Source organism: Semicossyphus pulcher, unplaced genomic scaffold, assembly GCF_022749685.1.
Source record: "Semicossyphus pulcher isolate SPU_LCO1_2020_fin unplaced genomic scaffold, fSemPul1.0.p SCAF_15, whole genome shotgun sequence".
Lineage (NCBI taxonomy): Eukaryota > Metazoa > Chordata > Actinopteri > Labriformes > Labridae > Semicossyphus > Semicossyphus pulcher.
This window is the reverse complement of record NW_027211659.1, coordinates 29,772,501-29,794,207: the sequence shown is the minus strand read 5'-3', so window position 1 is coordinate 29,794,207 and position 21,707 is coordinate 29,772,501. Positions and strand designations below refer to the sequence as shown.

The window sequence follows — 21,707 nt, the reverse complement described above, 5'->3', positions numbered from 1 at the left end:
ATGTGCAGATAAAATAACATCACTGCTCCATCATCAGAGCACCATTTATTATAACAGTCGTGTGTTACAGCAGATCAACACGCTGCACAGATGTGTTCTTGTTAATGACAGAGTTAGACTTGTTCTCTCGGTCGTATCAAACGGACCCACAGAGCAAAGACAAAATAAACACTCTATAAAAGCACAATTTAAAGCTTTACAAATGCTCACTTTTATATCTTACGAGTACAAAAGTATTTCAGTTTTTATCAGTCTCTGTTGTAGATGTAGGACTACATCAGTAAAGCACAATGAATGTCTTTCAAGAATATATTTCATAAAATCATGAGGTAAACAGGAAGTGTGTTACTGCTCACAGAGCTCCTGAATCAAGAACATGAATCACCATGGGGGTACTGTTATCGTTTCCATCACTAACAGTATCAAACTACCTTTCTCTGCCATTCTGTGTGAGTAGCTGGCTAGCTCTAATTGCTAACTTTAGCTGGCTAGCTTTAGTTTGTGTGAGATTCGATGGGTGCAGACAGGTAGGCAGGTGAGTTGCCCAGTCAGGATGGGATGAACTGCTTACTGACCCGTGACTGTCACAGACACCTGATTTTCTATGTGAGAGCATTTGATTGACTTTATTGATTAAATGATTTATAGATTTTTGTGGAAGGTGAAGAGAATTTTTAGAAATTTAACAAAAACGCTTCTAGAATAAATTTCCTGCCTGAGTCTGTCTTAACAGCTGGTGGATGAGCTGTGTTTTGATTGGCTGAGGCAACTCTCTCTTATCTGCAGAGAGCATGTTAGCTCACCTGTTGGCCTGATGGTGGCGTCCTTGGATCATCTGTGGACGTGTTACTTGGATCAACAGAGCAGTCATAACCTGTGGAGACTGGTGTGACACCACAGAGTCAGAAGATTTAAATAAATGGTTGACTCAAAAATGACCTCACTCACAAAGCTACAGAACACCGCGGAGGACATGGTGGAGGACTCGCTGCAGGACTCACTGCAGGACACAGTGGAGGACACAGTGGAGGACATGGTGGAGGACATGGTGGAGGACGCAGTGGAGGACACAGAGTAAGATGCAGTGGAGGACACAGAGTAAGACACAGTGCAGGACACAGTGGAGGACACAGTGGAGGACACAGTGCAGGACGCAGTGGAGGACACAGTGCAGGACACAGTGGAGGACACAGTGGAGGACACAGTGGAGGACACAGTGCAGGGCACAGTGGAGGACACAGTGGAGGACACAGTGGAGGACACAGTGCAGGACACAGTGAGGGACAGAGAGTAAGACACAGTGCAGGACACAGAGTAAGACACAGTGCAGGACACAGTGCAGGATGCAGTGGAGGACACAGCGCAGGACACAGTGCAGGACACAGTGGAGGACACAGTGGAGGACACAGTGCAGGGCACAGTGGAGGACACAGTGGAGGACACAGTGGAGGACACAGTGAGGGACAGAGAGTATGACAGTGCAGGATACAGTGGAGGACACAGTGCAGGATGCAGTGGAGGACACAGTGCAGGACACAGTGCAGGACAGAGAGTAAGACACAGTGGAGGACACAGTGGAGGACACAGTGCAGGGCACAGTGGAGGACACAGTGCAGGGCACAGTGGAGGACACAGTGGAGGACACAGTGCAGGACACAGTGCAGGACACAGTGAGGGACAGAGAGTAAGACACAGTGCAGGACACAGAGTAAGACACAGTGCAGGACACAGTGCAGGATGCAGTGGAGGACACAGTGCAGGACACAGTGCAGGACACAGTGGAGGACAGAGACCCTAGCAGCAGTCAGACTGTAAGAAGAGACTGAGAAGTTTGTCTATTTACAAATGAATGTGTGATTTTGTGTTAGTGTACAATTAATGTGTGTATATGAATGAATGAATGAATGAATGTATATCTTTAGATATATCTAATATATTTTTATAACACAATCATGAACAGATATAGTATTAATGTACCTGCCGTCTGTGGATTCAGTCTGCTGTTGAACACAACATAATACATTTTCATATATGTGTTATTATATTGTTATATATTTATCCATCAGCTGCTTTCGTTGATCGCTGACTGCTATGAAGCTTTGTCCAACTCTGAACATACACTGAGCTCAGTGTATAAATCCGAACCAGCAGGTTTGACTGCTTCTACAACTCCACAAAGTCAATACTAAACTACCATGGATGTTTCCTCATGACACAAGGAAGAAATTAACATATAATATTTATAACCACCTGGCGGATATTACAGTACATGATGAGAATCAGACTGACCTGAAGCTTCCTGCTCCTCCATCGTCGAGCTGCTTGAAGGTCTTAGACTGACAGACCTGAGACGCTCTTTATAGAGCACACACACACACACACACACACACACACACACACACGCGCGCGCACACAAATTATTTTACAGAAACACACCCACTGTGGCTGTTGGTGGGAAGCTGGTGTGATTCAGTGAAATTATGTGACCCTGACAGGAAGGGATGGGTTCGTATGTTTGTGTGTGTGTGTGTGTGTGTGTGTGTGTTTGTGCTATATAAGGAGTGTGTGTGTGTGTGTGTTTGTGCTATATAAGGAGAGTGTGTGTGTGTGTGTGCTGTATAAAGAGTGTGTCCGGTCCATCTGTCTCAGACCTTCAGCAGCTGAAAGATGTTTCGTGAAAGTTTGCGTGAGTTTCTTATTTATTGAATATTTGTAATAAATGTGTTTAATAGTTTTGAGTCTGTTTAAAATCCGAATGTTTAGTTGTTGTTCACTCAGAGTCAGTGTGTCAGTTACTGAGTTCATCTGCACGCTAACATTAACATCCTGTTTCTGTGCTGTCTGACTGTCATACTGTTTTACTGATTGTTTCGATGCAGAGTCTGATCCAGAGTCTGATCCAGAATTAGAACATGAAGACTCACACAGAGGACGTACTTCTGCTCCTTTGTTTGTGTTTCAGTTTCAAACTCACAAAATCAGAAAAGGACGAGGAAACCCGAAAACATTTTATCCTTTTGTCTTCAATGACATCATGGGTCTGGAGGAGGCCGAGGGTCAGGGAGCCCAAGCTGAAGACATCAAACTGGCCCTGAAAGGACACGTGAGGGAAGGTTACAAGGTAAAACAAAATCCTCAGCTAGCAGCGCTTCCTTCAGCTCAGTATGATAACAAACAGCATATTTATGATTATCAAGTGTAATAAATAATAATATATAATAATTGTTTACCAGTGAAACACTTAAAGGTACAGTTTCATCCTAGAGAGAGAGCACCAGGGGTCGAGCGAGCTACAGAGTGAATGAGGAGAGGGAGCGAGATCAAAGCTTCAATAAGAGAAAAAAACTGTTTCATACATTTATTCAAAGCACAACTTATTACACACACACCTGTCCTCTCACGCTGTGCTGTGATTGGCTGGAGCCTCCGTCCTCTCACGCTGTGCTCTGATTGGCTGGAGCCTCCCGTCCTCTCACGCTGTGCTCTGATTGGCTGGAGCCTCCCGTCCTCTCACGCTGTGCTCTGATTGGCTGGAGCCTCCCGTCCTCTCACGCTGTCCTCTGATTGGCTGGAGGCTGACACTCACTGTAAAAGATGAGCTCAGCAGAATGATAATAATCAATAAACCCCCGTTAGACACGACTCGATGACACTGATGACCGAGACGGCTTATTGTTGTAGTTTTGCTCATTGTTCCTTGAAGTTGCATCATGGGAAATTTTTCCTTGTTTTCAGTTCAATCCGGTGTCTTCAATGTCTCGTGATGATCCACACTACAACCCGACCCCCTCCCTCGATGACAGAGTCCACGTTCTGGTTTGCGTGCTCTCTGCTGCCTTTGCAGAGGTTAAAGAGTCAGTGGTGCAGAAGATGGCCAACATCAGACAGGCAGCCAGCGACCTCGGTAAGAACATCTATCAATCAACCAATACATCAACCAATACACAAATCAATCAATCAACCAATCAGTATGGAAATCAATCAACTAATCAATACATCAATCAACTTTAATTGATAAAGAGCCATCTTACAACAAGTTACCTCTGGTCATCACATGTTCTATTCCTGAGATGAGGTCGTGTTCCCTCTGGTTAAACGCCGTGTTCATTGTCTCGGTGTAACTGTCTGAGGGTTGTTCACCTTCATGTTCACCTTTGACCTTAGTAGAAGTCCACGGTTAAACATGTGAGAGGCTCTGACTTTGCAAACTTCCTTCAGTAAACAAAACCCCCAATTCTGACACCATCAGCATGTCGTCACTCCTGCATCCCCGGACGTCTGTCTGCTGTAACTTTCTGTCTTTGTCTGACGATAAATTCTTCCACTCCACTTCCTTCTCTTCTATCTCAGCCATCACTGTTAGACAGTATCTCTTCTATTGGCCTGCGAGGCCTCACTGATGTTATGGGCAGTATGAAACCTTCCTCGAGTCTGGCGGATATCTCACCAACACATCAAAAGTGTGCTTAAAATAGGTCCTTGCCTAGTCTCCATTATAAATATCGATTGGTTGTGTCGCACATTACTTTAAACCTGTGGTTGGACAGCCTCTTAAGAAAAGACCTTGACCCATCCGTTCCTGAACAGCCTTTTAAGACTTTAGAGGAAGTCTCTGATAAACAGCTCACCACTGTCTGAAGGTAACTGTCAGTATTTTAGAGAAATTCCAGTCTGGTATCTGTCAGAAACAGTCCACTGAGACAGACTCAGAGTCTCCAGTGACATCACGATGTCCTCTGATGCGGCTGAATGCTCTCTTAGCTCTGAGTTTAACACAGTGTTTTGATTGACAGACTCAGGCGGTGGTTGGGTCTCTCTGGGAGCATACTGGACGGGTTCTCCTCTTATCATTCAGAGACGAGTTTTTCTGTGTCCATACGTGTCTGAGACAGCTACTCTGGCCTGTGGTGTGCCTCAGGGTTCTGTCTTGGGTCCAGTTTTACTCTCTCTATATGCTTCCTCTAAGCCATGTTATCAGCAAATTTCAGGGAATCTCATATCATTGTTATGCTGATGACATTCAGCTGTACGCATCTTTTAAGGCCGATGACTCTGACAAACTTATTACAACTGTCTGACAGCTTAGGACTGGATGAATGACAACTGCCTTCAGATAAAACTAATACAATGGAGGTCCTTATCATTGCGTCTGATAGCATTGCTTCCAAGGTTGCCAAGTTCCTGGAACACTTTCTTTCTTTCTTTGATCAGGCGATGCTCTTTGAACAACATACAGTATTAAGCTGTTAACCCGTTCATGTTTCTTTCATTTAAGAAACATTGCCAAACTAAAATCTGATGTCTCAAGCTGAGTTAGAGATGCTTATCCATGCTTTTGTTTATTCCCGGCCTGACTACTGAAATCCCCTTTACACCTGCCGCAGTAAGTCAATCAATCAATCAATCAATCAAATTTTATTTGTATAGCGCCAAATCATAACCAGGGTTATCTCGAGACACTTTACAGAAAGAGCAGGTCTAGACTGACTCTTTGTTAAGTTATTTAAAGAGAGGCCCAACATCAATCCACCATGAGTAGCACTTAGCAATTCGGCACATTGGCAGAAAAACTTCCTTTTAACAGGCAGAAACCTCGAGCAGAACCAGGCTCATGTTGAACAGCCATCTGCCTCGACTGGATGGGCCGAAAATGGGATAGAAGGAGATGCAGGATAGAGACAGGCAAAGAGAGCAACAACAACAACATATGTTCTTGTTACCACAACAACATATGTCCTTGTTACATGAACAACAACAGACACATACTTATGGTTACAATGCCAATAATAGTGGTAGACTAGGGTGAAGATTGGCTAAATAAATAAATAAATAAATAAATTAGCGAGAGAAGCAGAGTAATGATAAAGGCTGAGGTAATCGTAATTGTAACAGTTGAAGTCAACAGGTCTACTATTAGCATTAGCAGCAACAATAATGATACTATGGGGAAGGCTGATGTTAGTAGTTGTTGCAGTCGAGCAGGTCCACAGCAGCAGGTGGTCTGCAGCAACGATCCTCAGGAACCTTCAAGACAAGGGAGCACAAGAACTCCCGGGAAGATATGTGGTTAGTAATGTTAATGGGACCAGAAGATACAGAGTTAATGAGCTGCATTAATATGACAGAGAGAGAGAGAGAGAGAGAGAGAGGGAGAGAAGCTCGGTGTGTCAGATCCCCCCGGCAGTCTAAACCTATAGCAGCATAACTCTGGGCTGGTCCCAGCCTGAGCCAGGCCTAACTATAAGCTTTATCAAAGAGGAAAGTTTTAAGTCTACTCTTAAAAGAAGAGAGGGTGTCTGCCTCCCGGACCTTGACTGGTAGATTGTTCCAGAGGAGGGGGGCCTGGTAATTGAAGGCTCTACCTCCAACACTACTCTTAGAGACTTTAGGTACCACAAGCAGGCCTGCATCCTGGGAGCGCAATGTTCTAGAGGGGTAATATGGCACTATGAGCTCTTTAAGATATGATGGTGTCTGACCATTAAGAGCTTTGTAAGTAAGAAGAAGGATTTTAAATTCTATTCTAGATTTTACAGGAAGCCAGTGCAGAGAGGCTAATACAGGAGAGATGTGCTCTCTCTTCCTAGTTCTTGTCAGCACACGTGCTGCAGCATTTTGTACCAGCTGCAGAGTTTTTAGTGACTTATTAGGGCAGCCTGATAGTAACGAGTTACAATAATCCAACCTGGAAGTAACGAATGCATGGACTAGTTTTTCTGCACTGTGTTGAGACAAGATGTGTCTGATGTTTGTTGCGAAGATGAAAGAAGGCTGTCCTTGATATTTGTTTTATGTGGGAGATGAAGGACATATCCTGATCAAATAGAACTCCATGCCAGACTGATGCCATCTAGGGCAGCTATATCATTAGAGAAAGAGTCTCTAAGGTGTTTTGGGCCGAGCACAATAACTTCAGTTTTGTCTGAATTAAGTAGCAGAAAGTTTCTAGTCATCCAGATCTTTATGTCCTTAAGGCATGCTTCTAGTTTAGATAGCTGATTGGTTTCATCTGGCTTCATTGATAAGTATAATTGAGTATCATCTGCATAACAATGAACATTAATGGAGTGTTTCCTCATGATATTACCCAGAGGAAGCATATATAAGGTAAAAAGAATCGGTCCGAGCACAGAACCTTGTGGAACTCCATGACTAACTTTGGTTTGCATAGAGGACACATCATGAACATTAACAAACTGAGATCGATCTGATCAATAAGATTTAAACCAACTTAGTGCAGATCCTGTAATGCCAATTAAATGTTCTAGTCTCTGTAACAGGATGTGATGGTCTATCGTGTCGAAAGTGGCACTAAGATCTAACAGGACGAGTACAGAGAGAAGTCCTCTGTCTGAAGCAGGAAGTAGATCATTTGAAACTCTCAGTGCTGTCTCAGTGCTGTGGTGGACTCTAAATCCTGACTGAAAGTCCTCAAATAAACTGTTGTTATGAAGAAAGTCACATAATTGATTAGCGACTGCTTTCTCAAGGATCTTTGAGATAAAAGGAAGGTTAGATATAGGTCTATAGTTAGCTAAGGTGCCTGAATCTAGGGTAGGCTTTTTAAGAAGTGGCTTAATTACAGCTAGTTTAAAAGACCATGATCATATCTAGTAAAGAAGTGCTGATTGAGGGAAAGACTTCCTTAAGCAGCTTGGTTGGAATCGGGTCTAAAAGACAGGTTGATGGTTTAGACGAAGATATCAGAGAATTTAGCTCAGGAAGGTCAATTGGAGAAAAACAGTCAAGGTAAACATCAAGTCCTCCCTCCACCGTCTGCAAAGGGTCCAGAATGCTGCTGCAAGGCTGTTGATGGGTCTAGGTCGACTCACATTACACCATCTTATCTTCCCTGACTGCCTTCAGATAAAACTAATACAATGGAGGTCCTTATCATTGCGTCTGATAGCATTGCTTCCAAGGTTGCCAAGTTCCTGGAACACTTTCTTTCTTACACCATCTTATCTTCCCTGCACTGGCTTCCAATTAAATGTAGGATTCATTTTAAGGCCCTTGTTTTTATTTATAAAGCCGTGCATGATCAAGTACCTGTGCATCTCTCTGACCTGCTCCATCCCCACGTCACCTGTGGATCCCTCGGGTCTTTCTCCTGACTTATCGTCCTTTGTGCCCAGCTGACAGAAAAATAGGTGATCGTGCCTTTAAAGTTGTGGCTTTTATAATTGTTATTATAGTAAGATTTATTATTATTATATTTGTAATATTCTGTGAATGACTTTGTGACCTTCACGTCCAGCATGAGGTTCCACATGTGCTGAACGAGCTGCAGACGTGCAGGTCGGTCATGTGGCACGTGTCTGACCTCTTCAGATGGTTTAGCTTCAGTGACGCTGACAGACGTTTAGTCGAGTCCTGATGTTCGATGTCCTGACTTTACGTATCATATATGTTTGTTTGACAGCGGAGAGAAAAATCACCCTGCATGTATGAGCAGGTATTTCAGTTAGCGTGAGCATGTTAGCTCGGAGTCTCAAGGTTGGACTGTTTGTGTGTGCAGGGATTCCTCAGATGGCGATGATCACCAACATCGATCAGCCGTGTGCGGAGACGGAGAAGGACTTGAAGAACGTGTACAAGAGCAAACACCTGAAGATGAAGGTGAGTCTGCTCTGATGTCACTTCCTGTGATTCTGTCTGAATGTTTCCAGGTTTCAGCTGAAATGTTGTCTGGACCCTCAGATGAAAGACTTCAGTGCAGCGGTGGGAATCCCTCTGAACTGCGTCTTTCCTGTGAAGAACTACAGAAATCCAGCTGGTGGACGAAGTGGACGCTCTGATCCTGAGCGCTCTGAGGCAGATACTCGACTTCGGAGACGACTTCACTGACACCATGTAAAATAGGAAACAATCACTCTGTGACCTTTCAGTTAAACCATCGGGTTTTACTCAGAGATGAAAATAAATGCAATTATTGTTAATATTTGTTTGTTGTTAATAATACTACTAGAATTGAATATTTTTAAAGTGAGTGTTTATGTAGGATGTAATGGGTTACATGTCTTCGTGCTCCTGCATTTCGCCCATGTCCCTTATAGGACAATATAAATAACAAGTTAAAATAATAAAAACAAATGATAAGGAGGAAATCTTCACAAGATTACACTGGCATGAAAGAGTAGCCAGAAAACGTATGATGAATAACTTGTGCACGTTTGAGTCTTGAGAATATATCACTTTTATGTTCTCTGTATGATCTTAGATCTGCTCCTCTTGTACTCCTCTTGAGGTGTCAGAGTCTAACATGTATGCTCTAAGTTTTACTGCCATGTTGGCCTCTGATGCTCTTAGTCGAGTGTCTTGAGAATTACTGCAGTTGAGTCTTTAAAGATCCTATTCTTGATTTATATCCAGTTTTCCCTCATTTACACTGACTGTATGTCAGCCTTTAACATTATAGCCAGCAAGCTTTATGTACTGTAGCCTTTGCTCTCTTGGTCTTTTTCTTTAGATTCATTATATGTGTGCGTTTAAGTTTCAACATTGTAAACTCACTGTGTAGTTTATAGCTCACAACTTATAATATGAGTTTATTAATTAATGGATTATTATCTGATTTCTTAACTACAGGAAATAGAATGATGATTGATTACATATTATTATCACTGATTTATAGACACACACACACACACACACACAGACACACACACACACACACACACACACACACACACACACACACACACACACACAGGGTAGAGAGCCCCTTCTTGAGCTATGTTAGGCATCTATGTTTATTGAGGCCTTCATAGCTGTTAGGATTGAAATCATACAGGGGTCCCACTAACAGGGCTCTCACACGGAGGAAGATAAAATCTTACGGGAGTTTAGGCCAGTGAATAAAATCAGATAAGGGGGCTTTTTTCCTGCAGCCCCCTCCCCTTCCCGCGTCTCTCCCTTTTGTATTTTAGCCTTAAGTCAGGGACGAGGCCTTAGGGTGGGAGAAGGATGTGTAGGGGTTTCACGGTAGGGACCGGACCAAGGGACAGACAAACTAGCCGTATTTTTCCCTGAGGGCTAAGGGCCCGCTAGCATAGTCCCAGTAGTGATCCGTGAGCACTACGGCGACAGATTAATGAACTGTCGTCGCCGACGGGAAAGCCTCAGCTTTTAGAAGGAGAAGAAAAAATAGGAAAAAAAATGTCTTTAAACCCCCCTTCCCCTTCCCCTTATATATTAGAGCATGCTTCATTAGGCTGTCTCTGTTCAGCTAACAGCGTCATCAGCTCAATCCTGAAAGGAAGTAATCCTCAGACTCAGTCCTTTATGACGCCGTGTTGAGTCCGACTGTTGTGCGACAAACATGAACATGAAAGAAACCACAGAAGAAGAAGAGCAGTCACTGAGTCTCTTTATTTGTTCTGTACAATATTCAACAATCACCTCCAACAGAAGCCCTCAAACTGTGAGTCAAACCACCGACAGACAGTGAACGCACCGCAGTGATGGTCTGAACAGCAGGGTGACAATATTCAGTTTAAATAAATAAAAACAAAAGTTTTCATATGAAACACAAAAGAAGAAGAAGAAGAAGAAGAAGAGTGAGCCGAGTGAACGTCTGTGAACATCACAACATCTGCTGCTCTCATTCATCAGGTACTTTATATTACAGCTGCAGAGGCCAGCAGTGATCACATGACACACTGTGATGTCATCACTGTGACAGCCTGTGAGAGTGAACTCGCAGGTTCATTTTACCTGCCTGACTGAAAGTCTTCAACATTCATGTCTGACATGTTTATTCACACGACTCTCAAATGACCGATTTTTAAAGAAGGCTTTGAACTCATCACGGAACAGAAACCAGGAGGCCTCAGCTCATTACATCCCATAATATCAAAACTCTCTGGTATAATTACAACATTTTGTCTATGAGACAAAGACCCACACAAACAGCTGATTTTCAAAATAAAACAAACAGGAAGCTGACAGTTTACACTTCCTGTCCTCTCCCTGATCGAGCATGATGTCATGATGAGAGAAATGAGCACCAGCAGGGAGTCTGAGGTTTCTCAAACACACATACGCACGCACGCACACTTCCTACACAGGAAGTCAGTGTTCTGAGTTTTCAACATAAAAGAATAAAGTCAGATTGATTTTCACCATCATATAAAATAGACTTTTTTTTCTCGTATTATTTTTATAAAAACAAACTCATGCTGAAGTCTGAAACAACTCTCATATTTACAAACTGCACCTGAACGCAACACAAACATCAAATAAACAAACAGCGTCTTCTGTCAGACACCGACACCAGCAGCTTCTCAGGTCTCATGACGTGAATCTGACAGTGTTGTGATTTCCTGCAGGTCCCTGAACGCCTCTGTGTTCCTGCCAAAACGTTCAGGTGAAACTCATTAAAGTTTGATTGAACTGATTCTTTTATTTTGAAACAGCTGAGAGAAAATCTGCGGCAGGAAGTTCATCTTCAGTGTTACTTTCTCAGAGAAGAAGAAGACGTGAACGTCAAATCAGAGCAAAGCATGCTGGGTAACAAGAGGAAGTGTCTGTTAACTAAAAGGTTTCCTGAGACGTTTGAACACGCGGAGCCTCGAACAACAAAACATCATCAAATATATAGAAAGAAAAATAAACTGTTTTATTCAGACTTTTATTTATTAAATCTGTTGTTTTCTCGCTTTATTAACTTTAAACAACTATAATATGTTTATATATAATATGTAGATTTAACTATAATATGTTTATATATAATATGTAGATTTAACTATAATATGTGTTTAATTATAATTTCATATTTAACATTTAGATTTAAAACATTTTGTGAGATTTGAGGCTCTGCAGGACCACATCCACAAAACAGGAAACCAGCAGGAAACATTTCAAAATAAAAGTCAAATACAGACATATAGATATCAACTGTTTAGATGCAGGACTTTAAATTTCCTGATTGATCAGCTGATCAGAGTGATTGATCAGCTGATCAGAGTGATGATGGAGCGTCTCTGATTGTCTTTGATTCTGAATTAATGGAGTCAAACTGAAGTGAAACATTAACACTAGAACCACCAAGCACTCTTTCCGCACTACTCTGGCGAGCTTCGACGCTCAGTAGCGTCTGTTAATGGGCCGATGACGTCATCACTTTACATCTCTGTAGGTGCATGCAAGGACACCATGTGACCCAGCCCCCACAAACACAGCCAGGTAGATGCTCTACTAACAGGTTGCACCTGGGATGCTCTAAGCTCTGTAAAATGGTATTTTCACTGTCTCATGTCGAAGAAACAATCCGAAAAGATGGCGCAGATGACGTTCACGTTTGTCTCACACTGCCCCTGCGGTCTTCTCGTCGCACAGAGCTCAAGAGTCTTCATCCCTCATCATCAATTTCAGCATTTGTTTGGGTAAATAAAATAATCAGAAATGAAAGAAAATAATCACGCTTTTTGTCGGACTATAAAAGTTGTAATTAGTAAAGTCGACTGTCCCGCGTGCCCGCCCTCTCTCTCTCTCTCTCTCTCACACATGCTCACTCTCTCTCTCGCTCGCTCTCTCACACACGCTCACTCTCTCTCTCTCTCTCGCTCGCTCTCTCACACACGCTCTCTCTCTCTCGCTCGCTCTCTCACACACGCTCACTCTCTCGGCCTCTCTGTCTCGCTCTCTCACACACGCTCACTCTCTCTCTCTCTCTCGCTCGCTCTCTCACACACGCTCACTCTCTCTCTCTCTCTCACACGCTCACTCTCTCTCTCGTTCGCTCTCTCACACATGCTCACTCTCTCTCTCTCTCGCTCTCTCACACACGCTCACTCTCTCTCTCTCTCGCTCTCTCACACACGCTCACTCTCTCTCTCGCTCGCTCTCTCACACACGCTCACTCTCTCTCTCTCTCTCACACGCTCACTCTCTCTCTCGCTCGCTCTCTCACACACGCTCACTCTCTCTCTCGCTCGCTCTCTCACACACGCTCACTCTCTCTCTCTCTCGCTCGCTCTCTCACACACGCTCACTCTCTCTCTCTCGCTCGCTCTCTCACACACGCTCACTCTCTCTCTCTCTCTCTCTCTCTCGCTCTCTCACACACGCTCACTCTCTCTCTCTCTCTCACACGCTCACTCTCTCTCTTGCTCGCTCTCTCACACACGCTCACTCTCTCTCTCTCTCTCTCTCGCTCGCTCTCTCACACACGCTCACTCTCTCTCTCTCTCGCTCGCTCTCTCACACACGCTCACTCTCTCTCTCTCTCACACACGCTCACTCTCTCTCGCTCTCTCACACATGCTCACTCTCTCGGCCTCTCTGTCTCGCTCTGTGAGGTTCAGAGGCAATAAGCAATATCCAAACCGATGACAAGAATTCCTTTGGGATCTGTGCGTCTTGGTGTTTGTTCGGTCGGCTCAGTTCGGCAGTGAGGAACTCGGGGTGTCTCAGCAGGCCGGACCGGGTCACGCTCAGGCTCCGGTTCCAGCTCAGAATCAGACGCGTCACGTCACTTTGTCTGCCGTGTCAGCTTGCCATTTCCTCACAGAATAATCTCCAAGTCACCTGAGCTGAATCTACAAAGCATTTTTAGCCTTTCCCAAATAATAAGACCGCCTACAGTCATTCACTTGTCTTGTGCTAAATCCACGTGAGTGATTTTAAGTGCTTGTGTGCATAATTAGTTTCCATGTCCGAGCCATTGTCTCGGTGCGCTTATCAGGCATTACACAAAAGCGTCTTTTCTCCTCCGGATGAAAGTACCGACGCTCAACAACGTCTCTCGGCAGCTGGGTGGGGGGGCATCTCTCTGTTTTTCTAAAGGTGATGACATCATTGTCACGATGCAGGCGTGTGCAGGAGAGGGGCAGGAGGGAAACGTGTCGCACATGATGACGGAAACATTTCAATTCTGCTACCACAGCGCCGAAGGACGTCTCTGGTGGTTCCAGTGTTAAAAGTGATTTAGGTGAAACTAATGACGATTTCTGTTATTGATTAATATCCTGATGACTCAGTTAATCAATCACTTAGTTTATGAAACAAACAGTGAAGCATGTGTCACTTTCTGCTCATGTTTAATGGAGCAAAGGATGAAAGTTAAAACATCAAAGAATAGCTTAAAAACTGTTTCCATGGTGATATTAACCCGCCATCATGGCGTCCTGGTGAAGACAGGAAGTTAGACTGATGTGATGATCAACAGTGTAAATAAATCTGTTTATATATTTATATATAATCTGAGTATATACACAGCAGTGACGCACATTCAGAAGCCGTTTCTTCATCACATCGTTCAGAGAAACAAAAACTACAGGCGCCTCCTCACACCCGAACACTGTCACATTATGTAGAAAAGGAAGTCTTTTATTTTGAAGTACAAAACAGGAACTGATGTCAGAGGACGGACATCAGTGTGGCTCACCCTGCAGAGAGAGAGATGTCTCTATCGAGCTGACCTCCAACTCACCTGACTCCCCCAGGTGGGTCACCTGACTCCCCCAGGTGGGTCACCTGACCAGTTCGTACAAACCTGAGTCTGTGTTCAGAGACGGAAAGCACTCACTGTGGGAGTCCATGCTCCATCCTGATTGGTCCTTGGCCTCGTCATAGACTCGACTCTTTGGGCGGGTAGTCCACGTTGGTAACCATGGTAACAACTGTGACGATCTCCTCGGGCGCCGTGACGCTCGTCTGACGCTGCATCTGCACAACGCGCTCCTCCACACAGCCGGCCGACAGCCGAGCTTCAGCCTCGTGATCCCAGCACTCCTCTATGGTCTCACAGAGCACCGCCAGACCCTGCAGGGACGCCAACACACACACAACACCTGTCAGTGTAACACACAGAGACCTCAACACACACAACACCTGTCAGTGTAACACACAGAGACCTCAACACACACAACACCTGTCAGTGTAACACACAGAGACCTAAACACACACAACACACACAACACCTGTCAGTGTAACACACAGAGACCTCAACACACACAACACACACAACACCTGTCAGTGTAACACACAGAGACACCAGATAGGCCTGGTGCGTTATGGGTAAAATGTTAATAGTGTATTAAAGCTATAATGAGAGCAGTGCATTGTGGGTAGCGTAGTGTGACTCACAGCATGTTTCTGCCAGCACTCTCTGAGCGTGGGTCTCAGCTTCTTGTGGACCACCACCTCCTGCATGTCCTCCAGAGATGGGTGCTGACCCACCTCCTCCTCAAATGGCAGCATGTACTCGTCCACCGGACCTGGACAGGGGGGTCAGAACCAGAACATGTGGCTGACTGACACCAGATCAGTCTACTATTACTCTCTACTATTCTCAGCACTGCCTCACAGCCTGAGGGTTATTTCTACCTGCCCCCCAACTGAGGTCTCACCGTCAGCAGCTTTGCAGCGGGAGGCGAGCTCCCACAGCACGAGGCCCAGAGCGTACATGTCGATCCTCAGGAAAGCGTCTCTCTGGAAGTTGATTGCCCCCTCCAGGACCTCGGGGGCCATGTACCTCCTGGTTCCCACCTGCACACACAGACACCTCTGCTGTGATCACGGTACTACAAAATGAAAAGGGGGACTCTACTCCAAACATGACTCCAGCTCTTTTTACTCTATTGTCAATGTGAGGGAACATATCTTAGCCTCAATGTAAGGGAACATAACTTAGCCTCAATGTGAGGGAACATAACTTAGCCTCAATGTGAGGGAACATATCTTAGCCTCAATGTGAGGGAACATATCTTAGCCTCAATGTAAGGGAACATATCTTAGCCTCAATGTGAGGGAACATTTCTTAGCTTCAATGTGAGGGAACATATCTTTGCTTTCATGTGAGGGAACATATCTTAACCTCAATGTGAGGGAACATATCTTAATCTCAATGTGAGGGAACATATCTTTGCTTTCATGTGAGGGAACATAACTTAACTTCAATGTGAGGGAACATATCTTAGCCTCAATGTAAGGGAACATAACTTAGCCTCAATGTAAGGGAACATATCTTAGCCTCAATGTAAGGGAACATAACTTAGCCTCAATGTGAGGGAACATATCTTAGCCTCAATGTGAGGGAACATATCTTAGCCTCAATGTAAGGGAACATATCTTAGCCTCAATGTGAGGGAACATTTCTTAGCTTCAATGTGAGGGAACATATCTTTGCTTTCATGTGAGGGAACATATCTTAACCTCAATGTGAGGGAACATATCTTAATCTCAATGTGAGGGAACATATCTTTGCTTTCATGTGAGGGAACATATCTTAACCTCAATGTGAGGGAACATATCTTAGCCTCAATGTGAGGGAACATTTCTTAGCCTCAATGTGAGGGAACATATCTTTGCTTCAATGTGAGGGAACATAACTTAGCTTCAATGTGAGGGAACATATCTTTGCTTTAATGTGAGGGAACATATCTTAACCTCAATGTGAGGGAACATAACTTAGCTTCAATGTGAGGGAACATAACTTAGGTTCAATGTAAGGGAACATTTCTTAGCCTCAATGTAAGGCAGTGATTCTAAAACAGTGGGGCGCGCCCCCCCTGGGGGGCACGGAGGCATGACGGGGGGGGGTGGGCGCGCCACCGCTCCTGTGTATTTTTTTTCGTTTGGAAAAAACAATGCATTTCCCTATGTGCGTGTCGAAATGAACTAAACCGACGTGGTTATGACTGACACCATAGCTACAAAGCTGCACTTAAAAGCTTTTAAAACAGTGGAATAAGAGCTTCCGTATTTAACACGGACATACAGGAAGTCCTCTTTCTTTCTCTGTGTGTGAGTGGGCCATCCAGGTATATTCACCCAGGAAACAGGACACAGAGGAAATAAAAGATGAGCAAGAACTTTCCCCAGGGACTGTAGGAGGTACTGTGCGTGTTTCCACTGCAGGAACCAGGGTCTGAGGACAGACCTGAAAACAGTACAGGGACTCCTTTACTTTTAAAGTAGTTTCCCGGACTAAAAGTCTTCAGGTACTTTAGGTGGAAACAAGGCTGTAATGTTCTCCAGTGGACACTCCTGTACACACTCCTGTAGACACTCCTGTGGACACTCCTGTGGACACTCCTGTACACACTCCTGTGGACACTCCTGTGGACACTCCTGTACACACTCCTGTGGACACTCCTGTAGACACTCCTGTGTCAGCCTCAGGTTGGAAACTAAAGCTGAACTGAGTGATGAAGTCAGATCTGCAGTTAGTCTACCAGCCACCAGGTGAAGCTCTAATACTGACCTGTGTTTCGCTTTCACCTGTTAAAACCTCACACACACACACACACACACACACACACACTCACACACACACACACACACACACACACACAGTATTTGCTCTCTCCTGTCTTATGAAGACATTTCCAGAGCACTGACTTCTTCTTCGTGGGTTTTAAGATACCTCTGTTCGCTGACCTCTTCTGACTACCTCGGAGCTGCTAACACTGACAGCAGGTCGACTGTCTGAGACACAGAGTTGTCTTTCATCAGCGGCACAGGATTGAAGCTGTGGAGGTTCAGGTGTCCTCTCTAAGGTGGATTACCTGTCCATGTGTGTCTCCAGGAGATTTTCCCGCCTCAAACTTGAGAGCGAGACCAAAGTCGGCGATGCAGGCGGTCAGGTTGGACTTCAGCAGCACGTTCTTACTCTTAAAGTCCCTGAAAAAAACACCTCCTGTTAGACATCTGTGGTATACACTTGTGTGTGTTTGTTTGTGTGTGTGTGTTTGTGTGTGTGTGTGTACCTGTGTGCGATGGCAGGTTTGTGTCCGTCCTTGTGTCCAGGTATGTCTTCATGCAGGTAGGCGAGACCTCGAGACATCGACTGAGCGATGAGACGAAGTTCAGACCAGGAGACCACGTTCGCCTTCAGGTAGTCTGTGAGAGAGCCCTGATACACATGCACACGCACACACACACGCACACACACACACACACACACACACACACACACACAGTTAGAGAGCCCTGAACCCTATACACACGTCACATGACCCTATCAATGTTTCTGATTTAAACAGTATTTAACCCTCTCAGCACTAGTGAACTATAGTTTAGTTGAACTTTAGTTTAGGGTTAGGGTTAGGGTTAGGGTTAGCTAGCATCATAGACGAATCCAGTGACCAGTTTGTACCGGATCCTCACAAGCACAGACACAGCGCTCTGTGACACACAGAACAACATGAAACATGTCTGTGTGTGCGGGACTGCTCATCAATATTCATGTTATTATAGCCTGATGTGTGACGGCAGGCTGTGTCTGGTGAACTAAATGACGTGTTTGTCACTTCTTCAGGTGTCCAGCAGGGGGCAGCACCTTCTCATGGTAGGCAGTGATGAGCCACAGCTCCATGTCCAGGTGACTTCCTCTCTTCTCTGCCCCAATGAACTGCAGCAGGTTCTCATGTCGCATCCCGCTCACGTTAAACATCTCATACTCATTCTGCCACGACTGCTTGTCCTGAAACACACGTACACAAAGGTCATAGGTCAGATACAAAGGGGTCAGGGGTCAGATTCACAGAGGTCAGATAAAAAAGGGTCAAATGTCGTATACAAAGGTCAGAGATCAGATAGACTGAGGTCAGATACACTGAGGTCAATTTTTTCATATATATAATATTTCATATATTTGTTAAATGAATTGTTATTTTAATATCTGCCTTTGATTTTATGACCTGTTTGTTTTGCTTTGCTGCCTCTGGAAAACACTTTGTAACTTCCATTTTGAAAAGTGCTCTATACATAAAGCTTTATTATTATTATTATTATTATTATGCACAGAGGTCAGATGCACAGAGGTCAGATACACAAAGGTCAGATGCACAGAGGTCAGATACACAAAGGTCAGATGCACAGAGGTCAGATGCACAGAGGTCAGATACACAAAGGTCAGATGCACAGAGGTCAGATGCACAGAGGTCAGATGCACAGAGGTCAGATACACAAAGGTCAGATGCACAGAGGTCAGATGCACAGAGGTCAGATGCACAAAGGTCAGATGCACAGAGGTCAGATACACAAAGGTCAGATGCACAGAGGTCAGATGCACAGAGGTCAGATACACAATGGTCAGAGGTCAGGGATCAGATACGGGGGGCTGACATCAGAAACACAGGGGTCAAAGGTCAGAGGATGTCCTTTTGACTTTGTGCTGAGGTCTTTATGAACTTAAAGACGAATAATAATAATCATAATAATAATAACTGTTTTAATGATCTCTAACATGAAGGACAATCAGTTGGGGATGATGTTTGGACATTCAGGGCTTCCATCACCATGCTGAGTGGTGTCTAACCCGTGGGTCGTGGACTGGACCACAGAACGTTTAGTAGCAGGCAGACAGGAAGTATAGAGTTTTCCAGCTGGTATGGGTGTGAGTGGGTGAGGGCTGACGGTGCGTTCAGGGCAGCTCAGACAAACCTGAATGGTGAAGATTTTAACAGCCACGTATTCAGTGAGCAGCTGAGCCTTCCACACGCAGCCGAAGCGCCCCCTGGCTTTGATCTCCAGTAACTGCAGCGGCTTCTGGCCCAGGATGGGGGAGGGGGGCAGGGGCCCAGGATCCTGCAGGAGACAGGAGGCAGAGTGAGAGTCTGTGGGAGGTACAGTTTGAATCCTTTAGAATGTTTAATGTCCCTTTAACCTTTAAGAAGGAGCTAAAGACCCAGCTCTTCCATGAACACCTCTGACCTTAATGATATTGAGGATGATGACATGGAGGATGTTGTTGATGTTGATTAGGATATTCATGATGAAGATGACGACTATATTGACCTTGTTGATGATTAAAAAAAAAACGCCCTGTGCACTTCCTGTCGGCACCAGTGTCCGATCACACTTGAAGCTGTTTGTTGGCACTTACTGACTTTGTTCCTTCCTGTCTTGATCACATAACATTGTTTAAGAATTTCAGCACTTCGTCACTTTAGCCAGAACTGTGAGGTCACAGCGACCTTTGACCTCCAGCTCGACACATCTCATGGTGTGCAGCTGTGTTAAAGTGAGACAATCACATGACAGGTTTCCTTCACACGTCAGGTTTTTTCATCGTGACATTGAAACGATGAAGACGATATTCAGGCTCCTCCTCTCTGACAGCTGTGGTTGTCACCATGGCAACACTAGCATCCCTAATGCCAACATGTTTCCTGCACATTAACAGAGAGCGGCTTTAAATCGATCACAGAGGAAGAGAGCGAGCGGCGTGAGCAGGAACAGCTATCTGATATACCGGGACGATACGCTCACGACACGAGTCACGATGTCTGAATTTGATTCTATAATTTAATTATCAGACGACAAAATGTTAAATATATTTTATCTTACTATAAAACAAAGTCATCCTTTTATATTTTGAGGCTGTGTTCCTACTGAAAAAGAATGTTTTTAGTGAGTGACACTGAAAATGTTTTAAAAGAAAATATAATTTATGTTACAACTGGGGAAGAACTCAAATGAAGCTGCAGCCTGTGTTAAGTCAGCAGCATGTCTACATTCAACTGATTCATCTCCCACAGAGTGATGGTGTACCTGTGTCTGTTCTCACAACAGGTGAGCCGCTTGTGGAGGCTCACCTGTTGCTGACGTAACATCAGCAGCAACCAACTGCACAGAGTCCTTTAACAGCAGCATAAGAAGGTCCATATTTCACATGAGAGGCTGCAGCTCAGTCAGAACATTAACAGGAGGGACGACCGGAGGACGACTCTCTCTCTGTTACCTGCATAGCAGGTGTGGGGCGCTCACTGCACGTACACAAGTCGTAGAGAGAGAGAGATCGTCCACTGGTTTATGGATAGTGGAAGTCGATCTTATAAAATGGTGGGTAAAAATACCTGAGCAGGTACAGACATCGTCAACCTGCTGCTGCCATGTCTGTTCAGCTACAGACATGAGAGACGTGATGGCGTCATACGAGAGAAGTGAAAGGCAGATAGCGCCCTCTGCTGTTTACAAAAGGGAATCGTTTGTCATCTCACTGGTTTGAATCGTCCCTCATGTGTACTAAAGTCTGGAAAGGTACCGTTACATCCCCCTGATAAACTTGACTCTGCGACTGCTCCTGGGGTCCGTTTCAGAAAGCGGGTTTAGTGAAAACCCTGAGTTTGTTAACCCTGAGATGAGGGAAACCTCGGGTTTGCCGTTTCAGAAAGAGAGGTAACTTTAACTCTGAGTTGGTTACTATGGTAACTGTGTCTGTATCCTCACCTGGTCAGGAGCAGGTTTTCTTCAGGACACTCAGAGTTTCGGTCCGTCTCCTCTCTCTAGAATATAAAACCCTCATTCACGTCCTCGTTCATTCAGCCCGTCTCACGCGTGTTTGAGCGGTTACAAATTAAAAGAAGAAACGTTGCGTCTCTGTGCTGCTCTGACCGCTTTGCAAAAGTCTTTTATAATTATGATAAAAAAATCAAAAGACAAATCTGTGTCAAAGTCATCATTTGTAGATTTTCCACCACCACTGCCGAGAGCGCTCAGATAAGACGCCGTAAGTTATTGGATTTCTTTTTTTTAAACTAACACATTCAGTTTAATCAACATGAATTATAATGTATGTGAAGTCAGCATCATGTTAGGGATAAAGCTGATGCACATTAAAACAGCCACTGAATGATATTTAATCTGTTTCATATTTAAAATCTGACTGAAGTGAGGTTCAGCCATGAGCCTGTTCTGCCTGAGCCGCACCTTTCTATGATGTTCTGCTGTTTTATTTTTAACTGCTTCCATGTATG

The 21,707-nt window shown here is 44.5% G+C and overlaps 1 protein-coding gene and 1 pseudogene across 2 annotated transcripts in view; one reads left to right on the top strand and one right to left on the bottom strand.

Moving 5' to 3' along the window:
- Positions 1 to 934: 934 nt before the first annotated feature.
- LOC138592055 (interferon-induced protein 44-like) lies at positions 935 to 9,480 on the top strand (annotated as a pseudogene).
- Positions 9,481 to 10,358: 878 nt separating this feature from the next.
- The window catches only part of acvr2aa (activin A receptor type 2Aa), a 27,937-nt gene continuing 16,588 nt past the window's right edge, over positions 10,359 to 21,707 (bottom strand). For both annotated transcript variants that reach the window (XM_069663035.1, XM_069663036.1), the window contains 7 exons: positions 19,393 to 19,536; positions 18,287 to 18,430; positions 17,715 to 17,860; positions 17,514 to 17,628; positions 15,354 to 15,492; positions 15,091 to 15,221; positions 10,359 to 14,766 (listed from right to left, as the gene is read on the bottom strand). In XM_069663035.1, the coding sequence (XP_069519136.1) occupies positions 14,572 to 14,766; positions 15,091 to 15,221; positions 15,354 to 15,492; positions 17,514 to 17,628; positions 17,715 to 17,860; positions 18,287 to 18,430; positions 19,393 to 19,536 (1,014 nt within the window). In that variant the 3' untranslated portion in view covers positions 10,359 to 14,571. The remainder of the gene's footprint in view (positions 14,767 to 15,090; positions 15,222 to 15,353; positions 15,493 to 17,513; positions 17,629 to 17,714; positions 17,861 to 18,286; positions 18,431 to 19,392; positions 19,537 to 21,707) is intronic.